Source organism: Trachypithecus francoisi, unplaced genomic scaffold (genome assembly GCF_009764315.1).
Source record: "Trachypithecus francoisi isolate TF-2019V2 unplaced genomic scaffold, Tfra_2.0 Lachesis_group12, whole genome shotgun sequence".
NCBI classification, from domain to species: Eukaryota; Metazoa; Chordata; class Mammalia; order Primates; family Cercopithecidae; genus Trachypithecus; species Trachypithecus francoisi.
The window spans coordinates 20202065-20224379 of NW_022681457.1; the positions used below are offsets into that span (position 1 = coordinate 20202065).

At 36.3% G+C, this 22315-nt stretch overlaps 1 protein-coding gene across 6 annotated transcripts in view; it reads right to left on the bottom strand.

Annotated features, from left to right (window-relative positions):
* Nucleotides 1-215: 215 nt before the first annotated feature.
* MYSM1 (Myb like, SWIRM and MPN domains 1) overlaps nt 216-22315 on the bottom strand; it is a 43473-nt gene continuing 21373 nt past the window's right edge. For 2 of the 6 annotated variants that reach the window (XM_033225055.1, XM_033225057.1), the window contains 11 exons: nt 21203-21306; nt 19575-19652; nt 17884-17972; nt 14703-14757; nt 14359-14409; nt 13575-13649; nt 12762-12950; nt 11231-11363; nt 7197-7302; nt 6961-7018; nt 4976-5950 (listed from right to left, as the gene is read on the bottom strand). In XM_033225055.1, coding sequence (XP_033080946.1) covers nt 5792-5950; nt 6961-7018; nt 7197-7302; nt 11231-11363; nt 12762-12950; nt 13575-13649; nt 14359-14409; nt 14703-14757; nt 17884-17972; nt 19575-19652; nt 21203-21306 — 1097 coding nt within the window. In that variant the 3' untranslated portion in view covers nt 4976-5791. Of the gene's footprint in view, nt 2989-4975; nt 5951-6960; nt 7019-7196; nt 7303-9223; nt 9297-11230; nt 11364-12761; nt 12951-13574; nt 13650-14358; nt 14410-14702; nt 14758-17883; nt 17973-19574; nt 19653-21202; nt 21307-22315 lie in introns of those variants that run through there. The other 4 variants (XM_033225059.1, XM_033225058.1, XM_033225056.1 and 1 more) reach the window with 4 other exon arrangements.

Here is a 22315-nt window from a genome sequence, read left to right on the forward strand (position 1 = left end):
GCATCCTAGTGTCTTAGCTATTCATGTTGGGCTTTATCTGTTTTCCCACTTACTAGATAAGGCTTCTTGTGGGAAGAAACCAAGATTTCCTCATCTTTGCTTCCCCTACAGTGTTCTGTATAATAGATGCTCATCTCCGATAAATTAAAATGTGGCATTTTTTTGCAATTCAATGTGTATACTGCTAATAATTTAGAAAGAATCTAAATGATCACTTTATTTTCAAAATTTTATTTTTCTGGAATCTTCAGCATGTTTAAACTTAATCTTTAGAACAAGATAAAATCCAAAAGCTTAAAATCAGATATTTTATAATGTGTTACAATTAAGTATGGAGAGTTGTCATTTTTGAAGAAAATCTTTCATAATTCTAAAAATGCAGATATTTACAATATTTTTAAATACAGACATATACAACATGGCATATTTAAATGTACAAATTGTTGAAATTACATTTTATTACAGAACATTCCAAAATTCAAACTAATTTTAAAAAGTCCACAAACACTGATAGCATTTGGAAAAAACAAGCAACAAGTTTATCAATAACCATGCAGTATGTTTAGTAACTTATACACAACACATAATTTACATGTCAAATCCACAAACCTAAAGATATATGATTGATCTATTTAACTCATGCTAGAATCTAAATACTATTTTATAATTCGTAGGTTTAAACACGTTTTACAGTAATCTATGAAATAGGAATATAAACTATGAAAAATATTTAACTGACTTCTTAAGAGACGAGGAAACATCAAAAAGAGCAAATCAGGCATTTTTTCCCTGAAATTGAAGTTCTTATGGATGCCTTCATAAACATCAAAGGAAGAAAATAAAAACAACTCAGATATTATAACTTAATTTTACCTTCTCAAACTTCTGTTTAGAGCTCTTGGCATAATCACAGCTTCCCTGGGATATTTTTATTTTCTCCTGATTTAGTGGAGACAACATATTTATTCCCTCTCTTGTTCCAGGAAAAATGTAAGGTGGCTTAGAAGATAGATTCAGAATATACTAGAAAGTATAATTATAGGTTAAATAAAAAAGAAAATAGAGAAAGCAGAATTTGGGGGAATAGCACATAAAGCCATTTAAGAAAAGGTCAGGAAATATATCCTAAATTACATTATTCTCCCACACTGATTTTCTGAAAATATTGCAAAATATATTAATGTGTAAGAAAACTAATATTAAAGTACTGGTAAACTAGAGCTGCTGATCAAAATTCTTTTTAAATTATTTACCCTGATGAAGCAGATGATCATAAAAATGTATGTGCTTTTCTTTGTGCTTAGATAAAATAAGGTTTCCTAAATACCATATAAGTGACTCTATATTTAGACCAATCTAGCTATTGGTAGAGTATAGGTGGAAAAAAAAAAAAAATGTGGGCACCCTTACTGAATTTCTACTGAGAATTCCATCAACTGCTGTCTGTTGACTTGCGACTGGATGGCTTCAACTCAGGTGGTCACGTGTTACATGGCTCTTTTGTGAGCACAAAACAGAGCAGCATCAATTCCAGGGCACCCTGACTATTAGTTCCTCCAGCTCAACTCATCAGAACCCAGCAAGAGAAATGGGAGGAAGGTCATGCAGAGGAGGAGACCTGCTCAGGTTGGCATGTTGGGGCCACAGTCTCCTCTGCTGTGTTTAGAGCCGCAGATTCTGACTGTGCTTACAGTCTGCATGTCACAGACCTCAACCCCACTCCTGAGGCAGGGAAGGAATGGTACGGACAGAAGACTGGGAGCAGCATTAAATAGCTTCAGGGAAACACGAATGGTCTGTTCATCTCTATTCTACAGGCCTAGCTCTCAACAAATAATAGAAAGAAGGGTCTTGTATCTATATGCTGAGAAGAATGGAGGGAGTGACAATGAAGGAAAGGGTTTGTGGGAAATGCAGAGAAAAAGGTAGTAGGATGTTTCCCTTTCAAGTGTGGCACGAGTTTCAAAACTACAGATTAGGGACCGACCAGAAAAAAATATCTGAAGACTAAAAGAAACCACTGCCTCCTATCTTTTCTGAAGATGAATGGTCCCAAGTAACCCTCGTGAGTTTTGGTTAGGTTGGGAAGGAAGGAAGTTCAAGTCTATAGATCTATAACCGTGGAAACTATAGTGCTCTTGGATGGGATGGCAAAGGCTTCCCCAAGAACTGTGCTGGTGGGAGAAGGGGACAGAATAATGCCTGCTATTTTTCCAGTGATGCCCTTCAGATTATAGGCAGCGCCAACTTATCCATTAGGCACAGTACCTAAGGCCCACAGTTTTTTAGAAGCCCACAAAAATATTTTAATTTTTTTTAGCCTCATAAGAAAACACTGAACTTCTAGACTAAACAAAACGTTTTAATCTAAAATATTAATACATTCATTTCATACAAACACAATTGTAAAATATCACTTTAAATTTTGTATGGAAGAAGGGGTCTAAGAAGGCAAAACTACCTAGGGCCCACAACAATCATATTGCAGCTCTGAATACAGGGTCAAACAAATTGTAACTGAAGCCATGCAATTTGAACAAGCAACTGAAGATAATTTAAAAGGATTAGAGAAGAATGGTCAAGGCTAAAATAATGGAGATGGAGAGTCTGAGCTTACTGATCCTGTTCCACTGGTTTTTCTTTCCTTGAATGTTACTTTGGAATTAGGTAAGTCTAATATTGGGGAAGTGCTAGCGTCAATTTCCATTAGCCAACCCAGAAAAAAAAAAAATTAAGCTCATTATTTTATAGCCATTGTGCAATAATAAAGACAGAATCAGGATGAAGACACCTGCATGTCTTTAAGTCCCTTAGTCCTTTCTCCACTTCTGTAAACATTAGAGGCAGGTGTTCCTTTGAGACCCTGCGTCCTGAACTTCCTGTGTCATAGGCCCCCTCAGTTCTAGACTTCCTCTGTGCTTCTCCAAGGCCCTGGCTCCATTATCCTCGGTAGCAGCCCAAGGCTGGCAGTGACAGCAATGTGGGTACCTGTGGTTGCAAAATTGTTTTAAGAATATGACAAAAGAAAAAGGAAGCAGGGAAAATGATGGAAGAAGAGATAAAAAAGTAACCAATTTTAACATACTAAAATTATACTGTTAAAAAGATGGGGAAGGATTTATACACTAATTGCGTTTTCTAAATAGTAGCACTGAGATATTTGTACTTCACACTTCTCTGTAATTTTAAAACATATTTTACAAGACAAATGAACTCTATAGTCAGAAAATGCTAAATATTATTTTGAAAATTGTGCTCTCAAGGCCCCAAACTCTTGACAAGTATCATCCTTGAGATCCTCACAATATGGCTTAGATTAGCAAATACAGTTAAACATTGGCACACAGGACAGGGAAACTCAGATTTGAGAGCAGTACTTTTAACAACTTCCATTACTTTCCATCACCCAAATTCATCAGTATTATAGGGAAATGTCAATCAAGAAAGCTAATATAAAACACTTTTTGTATTTGTTCACCAATATATCACAAGGAAACAGGTCAAAAGGAAGATGAATACAAAGGAATCAAGAACTGCCTTTCACAGAATCATGCAACTTCTGAGCTTGGAAGGGAATACTAAGCCATCAAATTCAGGCCCTTGATTGACTGGTGAGCATGGGGTCCAGGTTATGTGTTTTGATTAAGGTCACACAGCAAAGTTGGTCACAGAGTTAGGGTAAGAGCTCAGGTTTCCTGACTTTTGGTATAGTTACTCTTACACTCTCAGCCCTCAAACGAATTGTTTTATAAGCTATACTTCATTGTTTATCCTAAGTGCACACAGAGAAATGGAAAAATTTCTCTGTTTTTTTTAATGTATGTTAATTTGGAAACTGTATTAACTGAAACTGTTTTTTTAAATGTATGTGAATTTGGAAACTGTATTAACTGAAAATATAAACTTCACATGAGTAGTCCAACAATTACAATGAACAAATACAATTTTGGTTCTGGAAGGACATTAAGAAGTTAAGTTAGACTTCAGTTACACAAGAATTAAGGCTCAGGGAAAGTAAACTGTGTCGACATCCCCAAATCACAAAGTTGAGACAAGAACCAGGTCACCTAAACCTGGCTCACTGCTTCTTCCAATACTCCTTATTCTTCATTGGCTATCGATTACAAACAAAGCAAAAATATAGAATCAATCTGGTTTAGATATAAGGAAACATTAGTAAGAATGCTTGGTGAATAGGTATAAATCAATTCTCTGACTACTAAGAAATAAACTAAAATCTATTGAATTTCAATAAATGAGGCAGCATGACTGCTTATTTTATTTTAAAATGGGCTTAAATGCAGATCATAATTCTGAGTTTTGGTGTCATTTAAAGATGATGTAAGGCTTAACAAATGTAAAACAAAATTCTAATGTTTAAAATTTTCTAAATCAGGAGTTGGAGAATAATAGCCAGCAACCTATGTTTTATGAGGCCTGTGAGTTAACAATGGTTATAGTTTTAAAGGGCTGAAAAAAAAAGACAAAGAAGAATGTCTTATAGAGAGCACATGCAGCCTGAAAAGCCAAAATGATTTACAAACTGGCCCTTTACATTAAAAAAGTTCACTGACCTCCATTATAGATTCAGAAAGCATATGAAACTGGGCTGAATATGTAGTACGTCCTGAAAGGTTTGTTTTAAGAATTAAATCTCTGCCGGGCGCGGTGGCTCAAGCCTGTAATCCCAGCACTTTGGGAGGCCGAGGCGGGTGGATCACGAGGTCAGGAGATCGAGACCCTCCTGGCTAACACGGTGAAACCCCGTCTCTACTAAAAATACAAAAAACTAGCCGGGCGCGGTGGCGGGCGCCTGTAGTCCCAGCTACTCGGAGGCTGAGGCGGGAGAATGGCGGGAACCCGGGAGGCGGAGCTTGCAGTGAGCCGAGATTGTGCCACTGCACTCCAGCCTGGGCGACAGAGCGAAACTCCGTCTCAAAAAAAAAAAAAAAAAAAAAAAAAGAATTAAATCTCTGATTTATTCCAGCTTTATTATCATTTGCCTCTTTCTCCTAATAGTAGGCAGTAGAAAAAAACAGTTTGAGAGTTATGATTACCTATGTTTCAGTTAAATGAGGTTTTATCACACCTACTAATGTAAGTGGACACACAATTGAAGCTAATTATTTTATGCGTGTAAAATTAGTTAAAATTTTTCAGATAGCTGAGAAAATGGCATTTGCTATACAATGAAATGGAAGCAAGTATCTGTGATTAAAAACTGGTAATTTCTCCTTTGGGTTTTTCCTGTTTTTAAGATTTTCTTGTCATGCCTCTCCTGGCCTCCTCTTGTTAGATTTATTAATCAGTAGTTCTAAACCATATTAATTATCTCAGTGACTACCCATCCATATCTCATTTATAACCATCAACAAATCTCACCAGAACATATGGAAAGAATCGAAGTGCTTCTAAATGAAATATGAAATACTACAATAGAACATAAATGACTAGTTCAGGGAAGAAATGACTTAGAGACATAGTCCAAATCGCAAGCTGAACACAACAGTAAAGCCGACCAGGCGCCTAAGTTTCACAGCCTACAGCATCGCTCAGTAAAGGACTAGAACACCGTGGTGGACCCTGGTTTGCAGAACACTCTGATCATCACTGTATAAGAACAAATCTGTATCTCTTCCTTTTCACATGATTTATGTGGCAAAGTTTGAATTTTGTGAAATAGAGAAAAAATACCAAAGCTGTGCCAATGTTAACCACAATCATTTCAAGGTTATAACTTTGAAAGTAAGATCTACTGTGTCAAGATTAAAATGTCTTAACTTTAAAATAATCACATTAACAATTCCTTTGTACAGTTCTCTTCGGTTACTCCATTCTCTTGGTTGCTTTTATAATTGGAAAGGAACAAATTTTCTATTTCAGTCAAGAATTCTTCAGCCATAAAGCAATTGGTCACTTTGCTCAGAGTCTTCCTCATACACTCCAAAAGCTAGTTGAAAAGAAAAGTTTTATATTTAAATATAGAAAAAGTATGAGGGTTTGCATTACTATCACTATTTTTTCCCTTTCCAGACCTCACATTTCCTAATGCTCAAATGAGAAACACTCTCCTTAAAAATGGCTGAAGATTAATTTGTGTTTAATAGTCATAGAGCTGGAATGTAGGAAATTGCTGCTGAGGAACACCTTTATGATTTTACATAAGGAGACAAACCTGAGATTGTTTATGTGACACTTTCTACTTTGGACATATTTGTGACTTTTCTCCATTTGTAGTTACACTTACAAAGCAAAATAATCCTGAGCATACACACACACAAAACTCTATGAACATAAAAACATAGGATTCTACCATTTCAAAATGAGGATGCTAGTTAGAGTCTATTTCCTTGGAAATGTGCATATACTTTTTCAACAACACAGAAAAAAGTGGATATAACAGAGGAGAAAAAAATATTAAAAAGAAACTTAATGTTTAAATTTTCTATCCCCAAATGCTATTAAAAAAAAAAAAGACAAATGTTACAAATCTACTAGCCTTCAGTCATTACAGAAGCAAAACCTAGAAGTGAACTGATAGAATTCAAAACTCTTATTTCCTACTAGAAAGTTAAATAAAATGACTATTTAAATGTAATTGTTAGAGTTATACCATCAGTCTTAAAAATGATCAATTGTTAAGGCTAAAATGGAAACACAGCACTTTCAAATTTAATAAAATGAGAAAAATGTTCTCCATTGTGTACAATAATAATCTGCTAAGAAATTTATCAGCCGACACTGACAAATTTATTCTAAAATAGTATTTTTTTCTATGTGCAAGCTTGGGCAACAAAACACTTTACTAATTATCTCCTAGAAATTAATTTTCCAAAGGAAAAAGTAATAAAATATACAGAAAATTATCCACAAAGTATCAGGCATCATGGGAAAACACATTGAGATGAATAGCTTTAGAATCTGTGAACAATGGAACCAATTAAAATGAAGGCAGCTTACTTTCTGCAAACAAGTCAGGTCAGAATCCCGGCGAAAGATTTTATCCATGGGGACACTGCTGTAGGAAGAAATATGAAAACAAACTGATGAAACGAATACTATAAACTAATCAGTTTCATAATAAACTATCACGGATGCCATACATCACAATTTTATATTTAACTTGGGTTTTCTCTGAAACATAATTTAATGAGCAACACTGCAGATGTGCAACCATCTCAAATCACAGTACATACCTATGGGAGAGCCTGTATTTTTCTATTATCCACCTTGTCTTTTCAAATACTAATCCCCACTGAGGTTCTTCTAACATCTGCTGTACTTCAAATTTGTAAGGTAAGCCTAGAAAAGCATAAAGAAGCACATTTTCATCAACTATTTCTTAACTCGCCAATCTCCTTTTAATTATAATTAAAATTCCCTTCAGTGTTTTTACAACCACAGCTTCGTAGATCAGCTAAACAGCACTTTAAACATAGTGGGCATTCATTAAATATTTATTGCCTGACTGTACTTGGTCCACTAAGCATATGAATGCCAAGCTATTAATAATAATAAAGAAGAGTAGAAGTGCCATTTACATGACAGTTCTATGCATGGCACTATGATAGGATGATCATGTAATTTATCACCTAAACCGAGAGACTTTTTGAATGAAAGAAGGTACTATGAATAATTATACCTGAACCACAGGTTTAAATTGGGATTATCCTAGACAAACTAAGACACATTGCCATCCAAGTGATAATTTAAAAAATACATATATACAGGTTATTAAGCTTACAACAATGCCGTATCTTTTTTTTTTTTTTTTTACAAGTGAGAAAACTAAAGCTGAGATACATTAAAAAACATATTTAGGCTAGCAAAGTGGCAGGACATAGATGTTAAAACCCAGCAGGTTCGCCTCACTTCTGAGCCCAAACTCATTCCACCTCCCTAGAAGAGCTAATCTAAGACAAGACAAGAGGATAGGATGAACTCTAGGGAGGCGGCAACTGCTTTGAGTCAAAGTTGTTACACTAAACTCTGGAGGAAAGAAAGAAGCCCAAGGGGTGGACATCATATATTCAGCTAGAAAGGAAAAAATATGAAAAATGAGCTATCTTAGCAATTTTTCACATATCCTTTAAGAGCCCCATGCAAATGTATCTGTAGCATTTTTTTTTAAAGCTCCGCTTACAATGTGTACTATGTGCCACCTAAAACTTTATGTGAAATCACTTAAATGAAGTAGCTGCCATTATTCCTGCCCACTCCCCCCCGCCTTTTTTTTGGATGAGGATACTACATCATAGAAAGGTTAGCCTGCTCATGATCAGATATAAAAGGCATAGGCAGGATTTGAACCCAGGCAGTAAGACTCGAGAGTTCTGCTTTTAACTTTTACATAATACTGCCTCTCAACTGGGTTTCTACCATGATAAGGCTTTTTAAATAAATAAAATGCCAGCAAATCAGAAGTCATGGGAAAAAAAAAAAGGGAAAAATACAACTGTTTCCTCACAATGAAAGAAAGCATAGCTTAACTGTCAATATGCTCTAAAAAGGTATTTTTTCAGGTGTTTGGAAGAAGAACAGGGGACAGGAAGCCTGATGATGATGACTGATCTTTTTTATTTAATTGCTCAATTTTCCTCTTCTCCAAAAACTTAAGAGTGACACATTATAGTACACGGAGTATTAAGCAAACTCCTTTTGGTGGTAACAATCATTTACTTGACATGCTTTGATTACTTACTAAACACGGACACCAGCTATATAATCCTAACTATCCATTGAAAACCTATTATTTCTAAGCACTTTACATATATTACTGACACACCTTACAACCATATACCTACTGTAAGCAAGGTAGTAATTTTTTCTCATTTTACAGATGTGGCAAAGGAGAATGAGAGAGTAAACTGCCCAAGGTAAAATAAGCAATAAATGTCAGAGCTGGGATCTGATTCCAGTAGAGTGACTCCTGCTCTCAGTGAAAGTTGAAAATGAAAATAAAGAAAGGTAAATAATGCATTTTCAATCTATGCTGATGCAAAAACATGAAAACACATACACAAATCATATACAGGTCTATCTGGTATTTTTAGAATATTTTTTAAGTTAAAAAAAGGTACTTTTGAAGTCAATAAAAGTTTCCTTTTATAGAGAATATTTTTATCCACTAAAATATCAGAAGAAAACTAATCACTACATGTATTTCCTCCCTGTCACAAGTAAAGAAAACATTAAACCATTAGAGATATTATAAAGATATGACCTGAGTTAAAAGTACTGTAGCACAAGGTATCCCATGGCTTCTAGAAAACCTTAATTCTTGCACCAGAGGATTTCTAAGGGCAAAGCAAAAGACCCAGGATTAAGATCTAATATGCAGTGTTAAGCATGGACAAGTCATTTACAAGACAGCTGTGTCCAATGGTAGCTCATGGGAGCATCATGGATAGTTCCCTCTAATGCTTTCAAGTGGTTCTTTCCCATCTGGGCTAGTTTCTTCACATGCATGTGCTGATCTGTATTTTGCTAAATACTCCAGGGATACCCTTCTACAAATCTTCAGAGTTCACTCTCCATTCTGTTTTCTGTTCTCTTGGGGCTCTGTCTCACAAACTCAGCTGTCTTGGTCTCCTTATCTCCATCACCTTAACTGAGTCTGCCTGACTCTGGGTGGGTTTCTCCTTCTTGTGCCATATCTGAAAACCCTCTTGAACAGTAAGCTAGGGTAATTTCGGGCTCTTTTCATTTGTTTCCCATATCTTAGCAACTGTATTCCTTTGCTGCTCAACGTTGTGTTTAAATACCATTATTTTACATACTTTGTCCAGTTTTTTGGTAGTTTCAGACAAGTTCTTGTTACTTCATTTGGCCAGAGTAGAATTCCATGAACTAAATTTTAAGTTTCATGTAATTCTAATCAACATACATTTAAAGTCACATGTACTGCTATTGTATTGGACAGCACCAGAATTGAGGTTCATTACCAAAACCTAGCAGTCTGTGAGATTATAAAATGATTTAGAGAGAACAACTGCCGATTCTTTTTATAAAACTGTACTGAGCTTAAGAATAATATGTATTATGTGCTATGCTCAAAATGGACATTCCAGACTAAAGCTAATACCAATATTATTAACTCAATAAAAACCCACATAGTGTTGACCACCTCCTAGATGTAAAGCAATTTATTAGGTGCTACTGGAGAAAAAGACAAATAAGACATAGTCCCTGCTCTTTGGGCATACAATTTATTAGGACTTGCTAAATAGATAAATTGCATTAAAAGACAAAGTGACCATGAAGGCAGGAATAAAGTGTTGCAGATACATAAAAAATAGAGCAACTAATACTAAATAACATGGGGGCAGTGCTGGTAAGTCTTTATAAAATATAGGGTATCCAAGTAAGATCATTAAGAATGAAGAGAACTTAATTATTAAACAAATATTCATTTAGTATCTACTTTATGCCAGGCCTTGTGCTAGAAACTGGATAGAAAAATGGGTACAATACAGTATTTATTCTCAAAGAGCTCATGATCTAATGGGAAAGAGTACAATGTGGGGTAACTGTAGTGGCAGTCTCCAGGGGACCTGACCTAGAGCAGTGGTAGTAATGACAGAATAAATATCCTAGAGTTATTTAGCCTATTGTTTCCTCCGATTATTTGCTTTCTAGCCACACTCCCTTCCTTTTCCTAGTCTGCTATACTAATTCCCTATCCACCCAGAAATGATTGGACTACAAGTGGATATAAACTTCGGAGGAATCAAGTCAAATGATGGTCTATGCCAATCAAATTCTTTCCTGAGATACAACGGGAACAAAGAAATATACAAATTGAGTTAGTCATTGTTAACCCCTAAACTGGGAGGTGACAGAATTGGTGGTCATTTTATTTTTCATTTGCATACCATCACAGAGAAAGCCAGTCTGCATTTATAAAAAAATTTTCTTGAGAACAGAGACTGTTTTGTTTACTGCAGCATCTCCAGTGCCTAGCATACACACTGCCTGGCCATAACTTTTCCCCATATTTCAATCCTTTTGCCCAGTGGCCATGGTAACAAAAGTGGGGACTTGAATATAGCAGGAGATTAAGAAAGGGAAGAGGGTGGCTGCACTAGGGTGGCACCCAAATAATGATTCCCTAGTTGAGGGCACAAACTCTTGCATTAAATACTTTTGCACAGTTGCAAATCTTTTGATTTGTATGAGTCAAATAAATGAGAGTAGAAATAGGATAAAGTTATTTTTGTTGAAAACTTACGATAAGAGCCATCTGGGCTAATTTCCTCACTTATAACCAGGCAGGTAATCTGAGAATATGGTAAGGGATTATTTCGATTATAGGGACTAACAATCATTCCAATGAACTTTGCACCTCCTCTGGAGAAGTAACTCTACAATTACAAGAAAAATATAATTAGTTTCAACTGCATAAATTCAAAAGCCAGTATTTATCCATACTAACATTTTAAACATCTAATGGGGAAAAGCAGGAACAAAAAGGTGCATTAAAAAGTTCACATCTGGCCCGGAGCGGTGGCTCACACCTGTAATCCCAGAACTTTGGGAGACTGAAGGCAGGCGGATTGCCTGAGGTCAGGTCAGCTTGATCAGGCTTGAGACCAGCCTGGCCAACACGGTGAAACCCCATCTCTACTAAAAATACAAAAATTAGCCGTGTGTGGTGGCACGTTCCTGTAACCCCAGCTACTCAGAAGGCTAAGGAAGGAGAATCCCTTAAACCTGGGAGGTGGAGGTTGCAGTGAGTTGAGATTGCACCACCTGCACTCCAGCCTGGGTGACAGAGTAAGACTCTGTCTCCAAAACAAAACAAAAAGTTCACATCCAAACTGCAACTAAATCAAATGACTTAAATATTCATTTCACATTGTACATTTTTCAGGCAAAAATCCAAAATGACCCTTAAAAATTAAAAAATGGCCTACACAATCTGTATTTGCCATGAATATATTTACTAATTATATTCACCACCCTGCATCTGTAATTCTTATCAATACAGTAATAAGTTACAAATACCCTACAGCAAACCCAGTCACATATCAAATGTAAAATCCCAGATTAAAATAAAGCTTTTTCTCCAGCTATTAAAAAATACATTATGTCTCTTATTATTTCAGTTATATTTAGTACCTGTCCTAGTTGTTCCCATCAGTTTTTAAAGGCTCTGGGAGTATTTACTGTAACATTCATGGCTTGCCTGTACTTAATAAAATAACTGACTTTCTAAATGTTTTCATAAACAACTATCAATCTCACAATCAGAAAAAAAAAACGCACATTCTTTTAAAAGCCCCAGTATATATAAATTTTTCTTTTTTTGGCTGGGTGTGGTGGCTCACGCCTATAATCCCGGCACTTCGGGAGGCTGAGGCGGGCAGATCACCTGAGTCAGGAGTTTGAGACCAGCGTGGCTAACATGGTAAAACCCCATTTGTACTAAAAATACAAAAAATAAGCTGGGTGTGGTGGCACACGCCTGTAATCCCAGCTACTTGGGAGGCTGAGACACAAGAATCGCTTGAACCTGGGAGGCAGAGGTTGCAGTGAGCCGAGATTGCGCCATTGCACTCCAGCTTGGGCAACAAGAGCGAAACTCTGTCTCAAAAAAAAAAACAAAAAACAAAAAGAAAAATAAATAAATAGATAAAACCCCCACTATAAAGAAAATTAGAAATGAAATACAAAAAATGTTTAAAGTTTATTTATTTAAAAGGGAGCACCTCATGAGGGGGTGTGCAACCATTTACAGAATATAAATATACAGGTAATACCTGGTATTTAGCTTGTGTGTCAATATCGCGTAAGGAAGGATTAGGATCAAAAGCAGGATGAGAATGATACCATCCAATAACACTGTAGCCTCTAACAGCCAGGGTTTCTGAGGCCTGTGTTTGTGATACAGGATCCATCTCACACTGTAGTCCTGTACTCAGACTGTTACATGGTTCTGCTGCACAGACCTATAAACGATTGATCCTCAAATGATTATACTAAAATCCTGTTAATTCTATTACTCTAATGTTATAATTCTTTCAGAGATACAGAAACTTTTCAAGGCCAAGACTTTTATTTGACAATATCATAGGCGCCTTTAACTTGCAAATGACTTATACTCCAAAAGTCTGATTATATGCTAGGAACTTAGCATGCATTTTTCTACTCAAACAAGGTCATAATAATGGCTAGTTTTGCAGGTCAGCCCACATAATACCCATACAAAGGTATTCTTTCAATGACTCCTGTTACTTATGACAATAATTTCAATAGAATGATACATACAAACTTTCAACTACAAGTGTTAGTATATATTTCTGGCCTCTTAAAGGTTGTAGTTTTTTGCTAACAAAGGTAATGAGGACCCAAGGCCTGGCAATGTTCTCTCTTGGTGGTAAAAAAGAAAAAGGTGCTCGGCATATGGAATGTTAAGTCACTTCTGGGAATAGGTAACTTGCTACATTTCCATATTCTCATATATATCATAGGTAAACTCTGTATTTTAATTATATTCACTGAATTCTATAAAAATATTTGGTATGGTAGTAGGACTAAATAACTAAAACATTTTTTTAAAAGAGAGAACTTACTTCAACTACTTTATCAACTTCTGAGTATCTTCCTCCTAACAGACCAATCACTTCTGCCATAGAAACATGAGCATGCTAAAAGAAATACAAGACAGACTTAGCCCAAACGCACAAACCCACCTGACAAAAAAAAATAACAAAACTCACTTATCGTAAGAAAGTCATTTGTAAGTATAGTCATCATGCTTTTACAAAATAAAGTAGCACAGGAGAGGAACTAGATGCTAGGATCAGTGCACAGAAACTAAGATTTCAGGTCTATCTTCACTGCTGGCTGAGAAGCTTTCAACCAAACACTTAAAAATTCTCAGACTCTACTTTTGCAACTGCAAAATGAAGATACACTCTTCCTATTCAAGGAAGGTATTATGTAAGGATACAAAGTAAAAATCACTCTAAATCCTTCTACACAAAGACACCACAAACACAAAAACTGTTGGAGGTACTGGTAGTTTAGTATAAACAAAAAACCCTCCAAATTACAGGAGTTGTGCTTTGTTTCAGTGATCTAAAAGGTGGCAGACACAGATATTAGAAAATTAAAATAGGGTTAATGATGGTAAACAGTCTGCAAAAACTCACATTAATTTATTTTCTCTAAAATATGGAAACATGCAATTGTTTGGCTTTTCTCCAAAAGAAAAGACTTATTTTTAGATTCCTTGTAAAAGAGGATAGTTAAGATCCAAAATACACGTCTTCCATACTCTGTCTTACGCCTGCAATAAAAATACACAAGAGTAGAAATCAGAATAACTAAGTAGACACAATAGATTATCCTTACCAAATCCATTATTAAAAGTGCTTCTGAAGCCACTTTCACCTGAAATGGCTCCTGAAATATAAAAAACAAAACAAAACGGGGGACCATAAAAATAGAGATTTTGTTCTCCCCACCTGGAATGCCCACCCTGTTCTCCTTCATCCACCCCACCAAGTTCTCAGCACTAACCAAAGCTCAGCATAAACTAGACTTTTAAAAAACATTATGATTTAAAACCCCAGCAGGGAGAAATTCTCTCTCATTTTCAGTCATGCCTTGCACATATGGAAAAAGAGTAAGTATTTTCTGTTTGACAGGGGGAAGTGGGGATTGTCTATGGTCATTCATTAATGCATAAATAGTACCTGCTTTTCTTCGCTAAAAAAATTACAAGGTATCAGTTGGAAGGGATCAAATGAGCTGAAAAAGAAAAAAAATTATTTTCAATATCAACAAGATTAGGAAAATAACATTTGCAAATTTGAAAGTGTATATCAATAATCTGAACCCAAATTCTAAATGAGAAAAGTATTAAACTAGGAGTTTCGTAGGAGATTCCATAAACCCTTTCGAAAGAAGCACTTTTTTAGATTTAACATGAACAAAAAAACCCCAAGAACTCTGAGATAAAGTTACTCCGTTGTCTGAATTTCCTATAACACTCAAAGAGGACACTATAAACTATCAGACATATGTCCCACACTAAAAGGAGATTTCAAAAAGTTCAATGAAAATATAATTATCTGTCATGAGACCCCAAAAAAAGTTCAAGAAAGATGGAAGTTTATCAAAAACACTTGTCAGTTCAATAATGTGCCCACTATAGAGTAGGAACTTAAAACATTTTTTGAATGAATGAATGACAAACGGTTCTGGTAAAGATATTAATGTATTAGTCCTATGATACACTCTTATATTAAAGTGAAAAAGTGGCCAGGTGCTGTGGCCCACATCTGTAATCCCAACATTTCGGGAGGCCGAGGTGGGTGGACTCCTTGAGCCTAGGAGTTCACAACCAGCCTGGACAACATGGTGAAACCCCATCTCTACAAAAAAATTTAAAAATTAGCTGAGCGTGGTGGCGTGTGCCTGTAGTCCCAGCCACTCGGGAGGCTGAGGTGAGAGGATCACTTAAGCCCAGGAGGTGGAGGCTGCAGTGAGCCATGATTTCACCATTCTACTCTACTCCATTCCAGCCTTGGTGACAGGGTGAGACCCTGTCTCCAAAAAACAAACAGTGAAAAAGTAAAAAGAGGTGAAAAAGGGAGAACCTAAGCGAAGTCAAAAGCACACATAAATCTGAGAAATATCAGAAAGTCTTTGACCAGTAAAGAATTGAGGCTTGAGAACTATATTAAAAACAATAAAAAGGTTTTTTAGGCTATCTTCAGGGAAAGAAAAGCACACAGAAATACGTTCGCATTAACACAACTGGAAGAGAGCTGGGCAATTCCGTTCCCATTCAACCACAGATGGTTAGCTTCAAGAGAACATTTTGTTTTGCTTAATAATGTATCCCAAGTGATCAGAACTGTGCCTGACATATACCATAGACATTCAAAGACACTTATTGGATAAAGAAAGACCTTTAAATTAGAAAGTGTTTAATCAACACAAAAAGAAACTGAAGGCCAAGACAGATGAGAAAATAGCACAGAAAGAACATCCTGGAGTACTTAAGAAACACGGATATGGACGGGCGCGGTGGCTCAAGCCTGTAATCCCAGCACTTGGGGAGGCCTAGACGGGCGGATCACGAGGTCAGGAGATCGAGACCATCCTGGCTAACACGGTGAAACCCCGTCTCTACTAAAAAAATACAAAAATCTAGCCGGGCGAGGTGGCGGGCGCCTGTAGTCCCAGCTACTCGGGAGGCTGAGGCAGGAGAATGGCGTAAACCCGGGAGGCGGAGCTTGCAGTGAGCTGAGATCCGGCCACTGCACTCCAGCCCGGGCGACAAAGCGAGACTCCGTCTCAAAAAAAAAAAAAAAAAAAAGAAAGACGGATATGGAATCGCTGTCAATGTTTGTTGAGGAACTGCAGAGAATGGGAAAGCTATTGAAGGACTAGAAATGGACAATTATTGAGCTTGTTTCACAATACAAAAAAGCAGACTGCAGAAAAGGACGAATTAGATGTTGAATAGTAGTAAAATTCTGGAAAAAATTATGAAACAGCTGATTTGTGATCCTTAACCAAGAGAAGAGGTGGCTAAGCAAAATAATGAGTTCATGAAAAGTCATGATAAGTAGACCTTATTATAGACACTATTCATAGGAATGATCTGTTAGAAACTAAAGACTTAAATATATTTTATCTGAAATTAAACAAGACATCTGTTATGATTATCCTTCTGCATAAGATAAAGATATATGGGTTAATTGTGGTAATCTATATAGCTGATTGAAGAATGAATGTCTTCATTTTTTAAATATATACAATGAGGTTTACATTTCCAATTAAACGTTTCAATCAGTGATTAATGGCAGGAAAGGCAAGCTTATTGAAATGTTAATGATGCAGTGCTACAAAGGCTAAAATGAGAAAAGTGGATCTGGACTCAAAAAGATCCTGAAGACCTTGGACAGTGACTTGAAAATCACAATAAATATAAGTCTCACATATAGAGGCAGAAAATCAATTATCTGGATACTGGATGAGGAGTCCCAGCTTATGGATGACTGTTTTTCACATGGCTTATCTAATTTAGTCTCAGGACAACTGTGTAAGTTAAAATTTTTATTTTAGAGAAGTAATATATAATGTAATGACTAGGGGTATGAATTCTTAAGCTTAACACGGGTTTAAAATCAACAGCTCCACTACTCAACAGCGTGAGCAAGTTATTAAACCTCTCTACGCCTCTCAGTTTCCTCACCTATAAAATGGGAGTGAGAATATTAACTAATGCACAGGGTTGTCATGAAGATTATATGAGCTAATAAAGTGCTTAAAACACAGCTTACAGTGTTATTTTAATTATTGTTTTATAAATGAGAACCTAAGGTTTACCCAAGGACATTTATCAGGCAAAAATATGATCTAGTGGCATTCCTGGGTAAAGGTACACTGATAAAACTACAGTCTATTCAATGGCGCATCTGCAGGAAGAGGGAACAGAAAATTGGGGCATTTAACTTATTTGGTGACCCTTAATTTTAAAAGGTTCAAATTTTAGATTATACATGCATTAGAAAACAACAACCATGCCAACAACTTGCTAACAATTAGTACCACCCAAAGAAAACTCAGTCATTTCATGAAGTTTCCTGTCCATAGTGCCTAGAGTTGAATGACCAACCTGTTCTAAACAAGGCCCCTTTACAACATATGCTGGATCATATGTTCAATGAATCTGAACAAATTTAAAATGTTTGTTCAAGGTCTCCCAAATTCATAATCAGTGAAACAAAAAAATCTAAAAAATTGTAGCAGTATTTTTTTAATTTAACATGAACAATATAATGCAGCTAGTGAATATTTTTTCATACATTATCTAGCCATTTGTGACAAATTTTTAAAAACCACATTTATATAACACTACACCTTTTTGTTGGTCTTGGCACTTTTAAAGATTTAACAGGTCTGCTTTTTTCCTCTTCTCTTCTTTGTGCCAACTCCTCAGCAGAGAGATGCTAAAACAAAATGCCAACTGATTAAGGAGTCCATCAACTACTAAGAGGCAGAATAAAAATAGTCCTTTAAAACCAAATTTAAGGGCATGTGAGGACACGAGAGACTAAACTGATATAGATGGGTTTCCTTTTTGCTACCAACATGTAGACAGGCTGAACAGTATTTTTTAAAAATCGTTTCAGAAGATAACGGCCATCCCAAACTGAAAATTTACTCCTCTTGATTTGCCCATTTCAATCAAAGGTACCAGTCACCCAGGTTCAAAAACCTCAGAATCACCTGAGTCTTTCATTTCCCATTTATACTTACCATATTCTACTGTGTTGAGTTTTCTTTCACAACTGAGAGTGCAGAGTAATGATTAAGAACAGATTGTGTATCTAGAATGTCTGGCTCAGTTATTTACTAGCTTGGTGATCCTAGGCAAATTCTAAAGCTTTCATGCTTCAGCTACCTCATCTTTAAAAATGGGAACAACAAAAGTAATAATAAAAAGTAAACAATAATACCACTATCACGGTATTATTTTGAAGATTGAGTTAATGTTTATAAAATACTGACAGTGTCTGACACATATGAAGCCCTTTATGAGTGTTTACAAAATAAAGTAAATCTCTATTTATTCCATTTCTATGATCAACCTTACATCCTAGTCCAAATGAACTACACACCTTTTCCAGAATATATCTAGTATTTTCCCATGTCTCCAGCTTTGTTCCCTCAGCCTAAAGTGTTTTCATCTCCATTTTGAGATTCTTCTGCAGATCCTTCAGATCAGATTATACCCCACATACTCTACGAAACCTGCCCTGATCACACCCTTTGGGAGAAACTTATAATTCTTGGGACCAACCCTATTGAACTTACCATAGGTTTTGTCTTTCCTATTAGAAATACAAGCCCCTTATAGGAAGGATAATTAGTAATTACTGTGCCTAGAATAGTACTCAGGTGAGAAATTGGGGACAGGAAATGCGGAGGAAAGACAGACAACTCAAGTTTGTGGAGCACGTTGTGCACACAAGGCTTACTGAATACCTAGTACTAGGACCTTTATATAGTCTACCTCATTTCTTTCTGACAACAATCCTTTGAGGGAGGTATTATTATTACTCAAAATTCGTAAGTTAAAAAAGCATGAGATTCTGTGAGGTTAAGTAGTTGCTCAAAGTAACAAAGCCAGTATGTACACATTCACACATTCTATCCACTCTACTGCACTAGCTGTTATAATGCTTAGAACAATATTTTAATTGGTATATCAGAACCTCTTCCAATAAATGTTTAATGAAACGAATTGGGCATACCAACTTCTTGACACTCTTATCTTGAGTTAGAGACAAGAATACAGAGACAGAGAACCAAAGTTCTGAAATGAGTTAAACTCCTAGTTAACTGTACCACCAATGCCTTCTACTTTGGTGTTTACTGGTGACTTCCAGACAAATTAACATGAGAATGAAGGCATACATGTTAATGTATGAAACAAGTACAACACATATGACATTAAGATGTATAAATATATATTTATTTATATATATAAATTTATATATATAAAAAACCAGTTTTCATCGATGAGCCATTTGAAAGGTCAAAGTTACCTCAAACGTTTGTCCTTCTAAGTCCTTTGCGTCACACCAGTTTCCCCATGGGTCTCGGACTCTACGTCTCCTTGTACGCTGCGATGAGATTAAAGTAAAGCAAAAGGTAGCAACATTAATATAGAGAAATCACAGCACATTAACACACAAAATGAAAACAATAATTATCTAAAAGTCAATTAATCTATCAATTTAAATAGTGTAATCTCTGGCTATGCCTGACTAAATTTTATTAATTTATGTTCAGTAGTTAGCACTCTGGTTACAAATATAATAAATCAGTGATGGCGAGGTAAGGGCAGGAGCACCAGTACCAGGTGGGCAGGGTGTGGGCCGGGTGTTGGCAGCAAAGGGCTATTTAAAAAATAAAATCAGTAATGATTTTCTATATTTTGCTAGCATTTCTTCTTAGCTTTTATATTTCCTTTCATCATGTAGGAGCTAAAACACTATGACAAATTTTTTTTTTTTTTGAGACAGAGTCTCACTCTGTCATCCAGGCTGGAGTGCAGCGGTGTGATCTCGGCTCACCGCAGCCTCCACCTCCCAGGCTTGAGTGATTCTCCTGCCTCAGACTCCCGAGTAGGAACAAAAATATTTTTAAGATCAAAAAGAACCACCAAGAAAATGGCTTCCTTTTCAACCACTTCTGGTAGAAAATCTGCAAGAACACGCAGCAAGAGGTGTAATACTGAAAACTAGAAGCAAAATAATTCTATCTCCAGCTTTAGAAAGGAGATGGCCTAGTTGATCATATAATGAAAAATTACAAGGTTGGGCCGGGCATGGTGGCTCACGCCCGTAATCCCAGAACTTTGGGAGGCTGAGGCAGTTGGATCACGAGGTCAGGAGATAGAGACCATCCTGGCTAACACGGTGAAACCCCGTCTCTACTAAAAATACAAAAAATTAGCTGGGGCGTGGTGGCGGGCGCCTGTAGTCCTAGCTACTCGGGAGGCTGAGGCAGGAGAATGGCTGAGGCAGGAGAATGGCATGAACTCAGGAGGCAGACCTTGCAGTGAGCCGAGATCACGCCACTGCACTCCAGCCTGGGCGACAGAGCCACACGCCGTCTCAAAAAAAAAAAAAAAAAAAAAAAAGAGTGCTGGATCACATTTTTATCTGTTTTTTCTCACAAGATGTTTCTTTGTCTCCTAGCAGGTCACTTTATTTTTAACGTATGATTTACAAATTTTAAAATACTATAAAACTGACTCCAAGAATTACAAAAAAAAAAAGGCTAGTTATTCCAAAAAGGTGATTCTTAAGGTTAAGAATTTTAAAAGAAGAAAAATAAATGAGAGGAAAAAATACCTAAACTATATACTTTTAAAAGACACATTAGATTTATAAATTAAAACAAAGCATCCCAAGACCACTTTAGGAAAACATGCTTCTGCATCAAGTTTGCTAGCACGTTTTAAGGGTTTTTAGGTTTGTTTTTGCCTTAGAAAGCAACATGAAATTGAATGAAACAAAGAAAAGCAAATTGCTAAGGTGAAATACAAGAGGAAACATGTTTTTCTACTAAATGGCCATTTATTAAACAGCTCAAGAGAAGTAGGTAAACCGCACTAAATAGAGTAAGCAGCAATGTGGAGCGATCACTGAGAGAGATGACTGCTTACCATAGACTGCAGACGCTGGGCAAGTTGGTATGCTTCTACTGCATCTTTTCTGTCTCTGATTCGTATTTTGTCAACTGTTTGTGGCCTATTATACACAGCCTGTTCTATTGGAATTCAGGAAAGACAAAACCATCTATTATTTTGTGAAACTCATTTGTTAATTAGAAAGACACATGTACACTGACTATGGTGGAGCTTCTATGACTCTTATTTCACAATCATATATTTGATGTGCTACTGAGCAGCCCTCAAATTAAAAGTAATGCTGCTATAAGAAAATCTCAATAACATGGAATATTTAGAAAATGGGTAATTTATTTAATTTTTACTAACTTTGGCAGTCCAATACAGAAAACATGATTTAATTTTTCTTTTGGTGGCTGAGGAAGCAAAAATCCTTTAGTTTTCCTGAAAAGCTAGTCTCAATATTCAAGGCTTTGGGAAAACAAAGACACTAAAATGAAGGACAGATTCCAGGCCAAATTAAATTCTATCTAGCTCAATATAAAAGAAAATCGTATCTGACAGAAAATTTTCTGATTAGTGGTCTCACTTCCATAGACAAACACAGAATATATTCTTCTTAAACCATGGGTTACAAGGTTTTATGTACCTTATAACTTTGTAGCTATGAATGGTTGTGTCATGTTAATTTAAGAAAAGAGTAGAGGTCAGGCACGGTGGTTCACATCTGTGATCCCAGCACTTTGGGAGGCTGAGGCAGGTGAATCACGACGTCAGGAGTTCGAGACCAGCCTGGCCAATATGGTGAAACCCCATCTCTACTAATTATACAAAAATTAGCCAGGCGTGGCGGCACACGCCTGTAGTCCCAGCTACCCTGGAGACTGAAGCAAAAGAATCACTTGAACCCGGGAGGTGGAGGTTGCAGTGAGCAGAGACTGCACCACTGCACTCCAGCCTGGGCAACAGAGCAAGACTCTGTCTCAAACAAACAAAAAAAGAGTAGAATATATTTTAAAATATGTATATTCATTAACTTTCAATTTCAAAAAACTAAGGTACAAGAAATTGTCTTCCATGAACATTATTTTGACGCTTTTATTACATTTAAGTGTAGAGGCTCACAAATTATTTCCTTTATTTAAACAT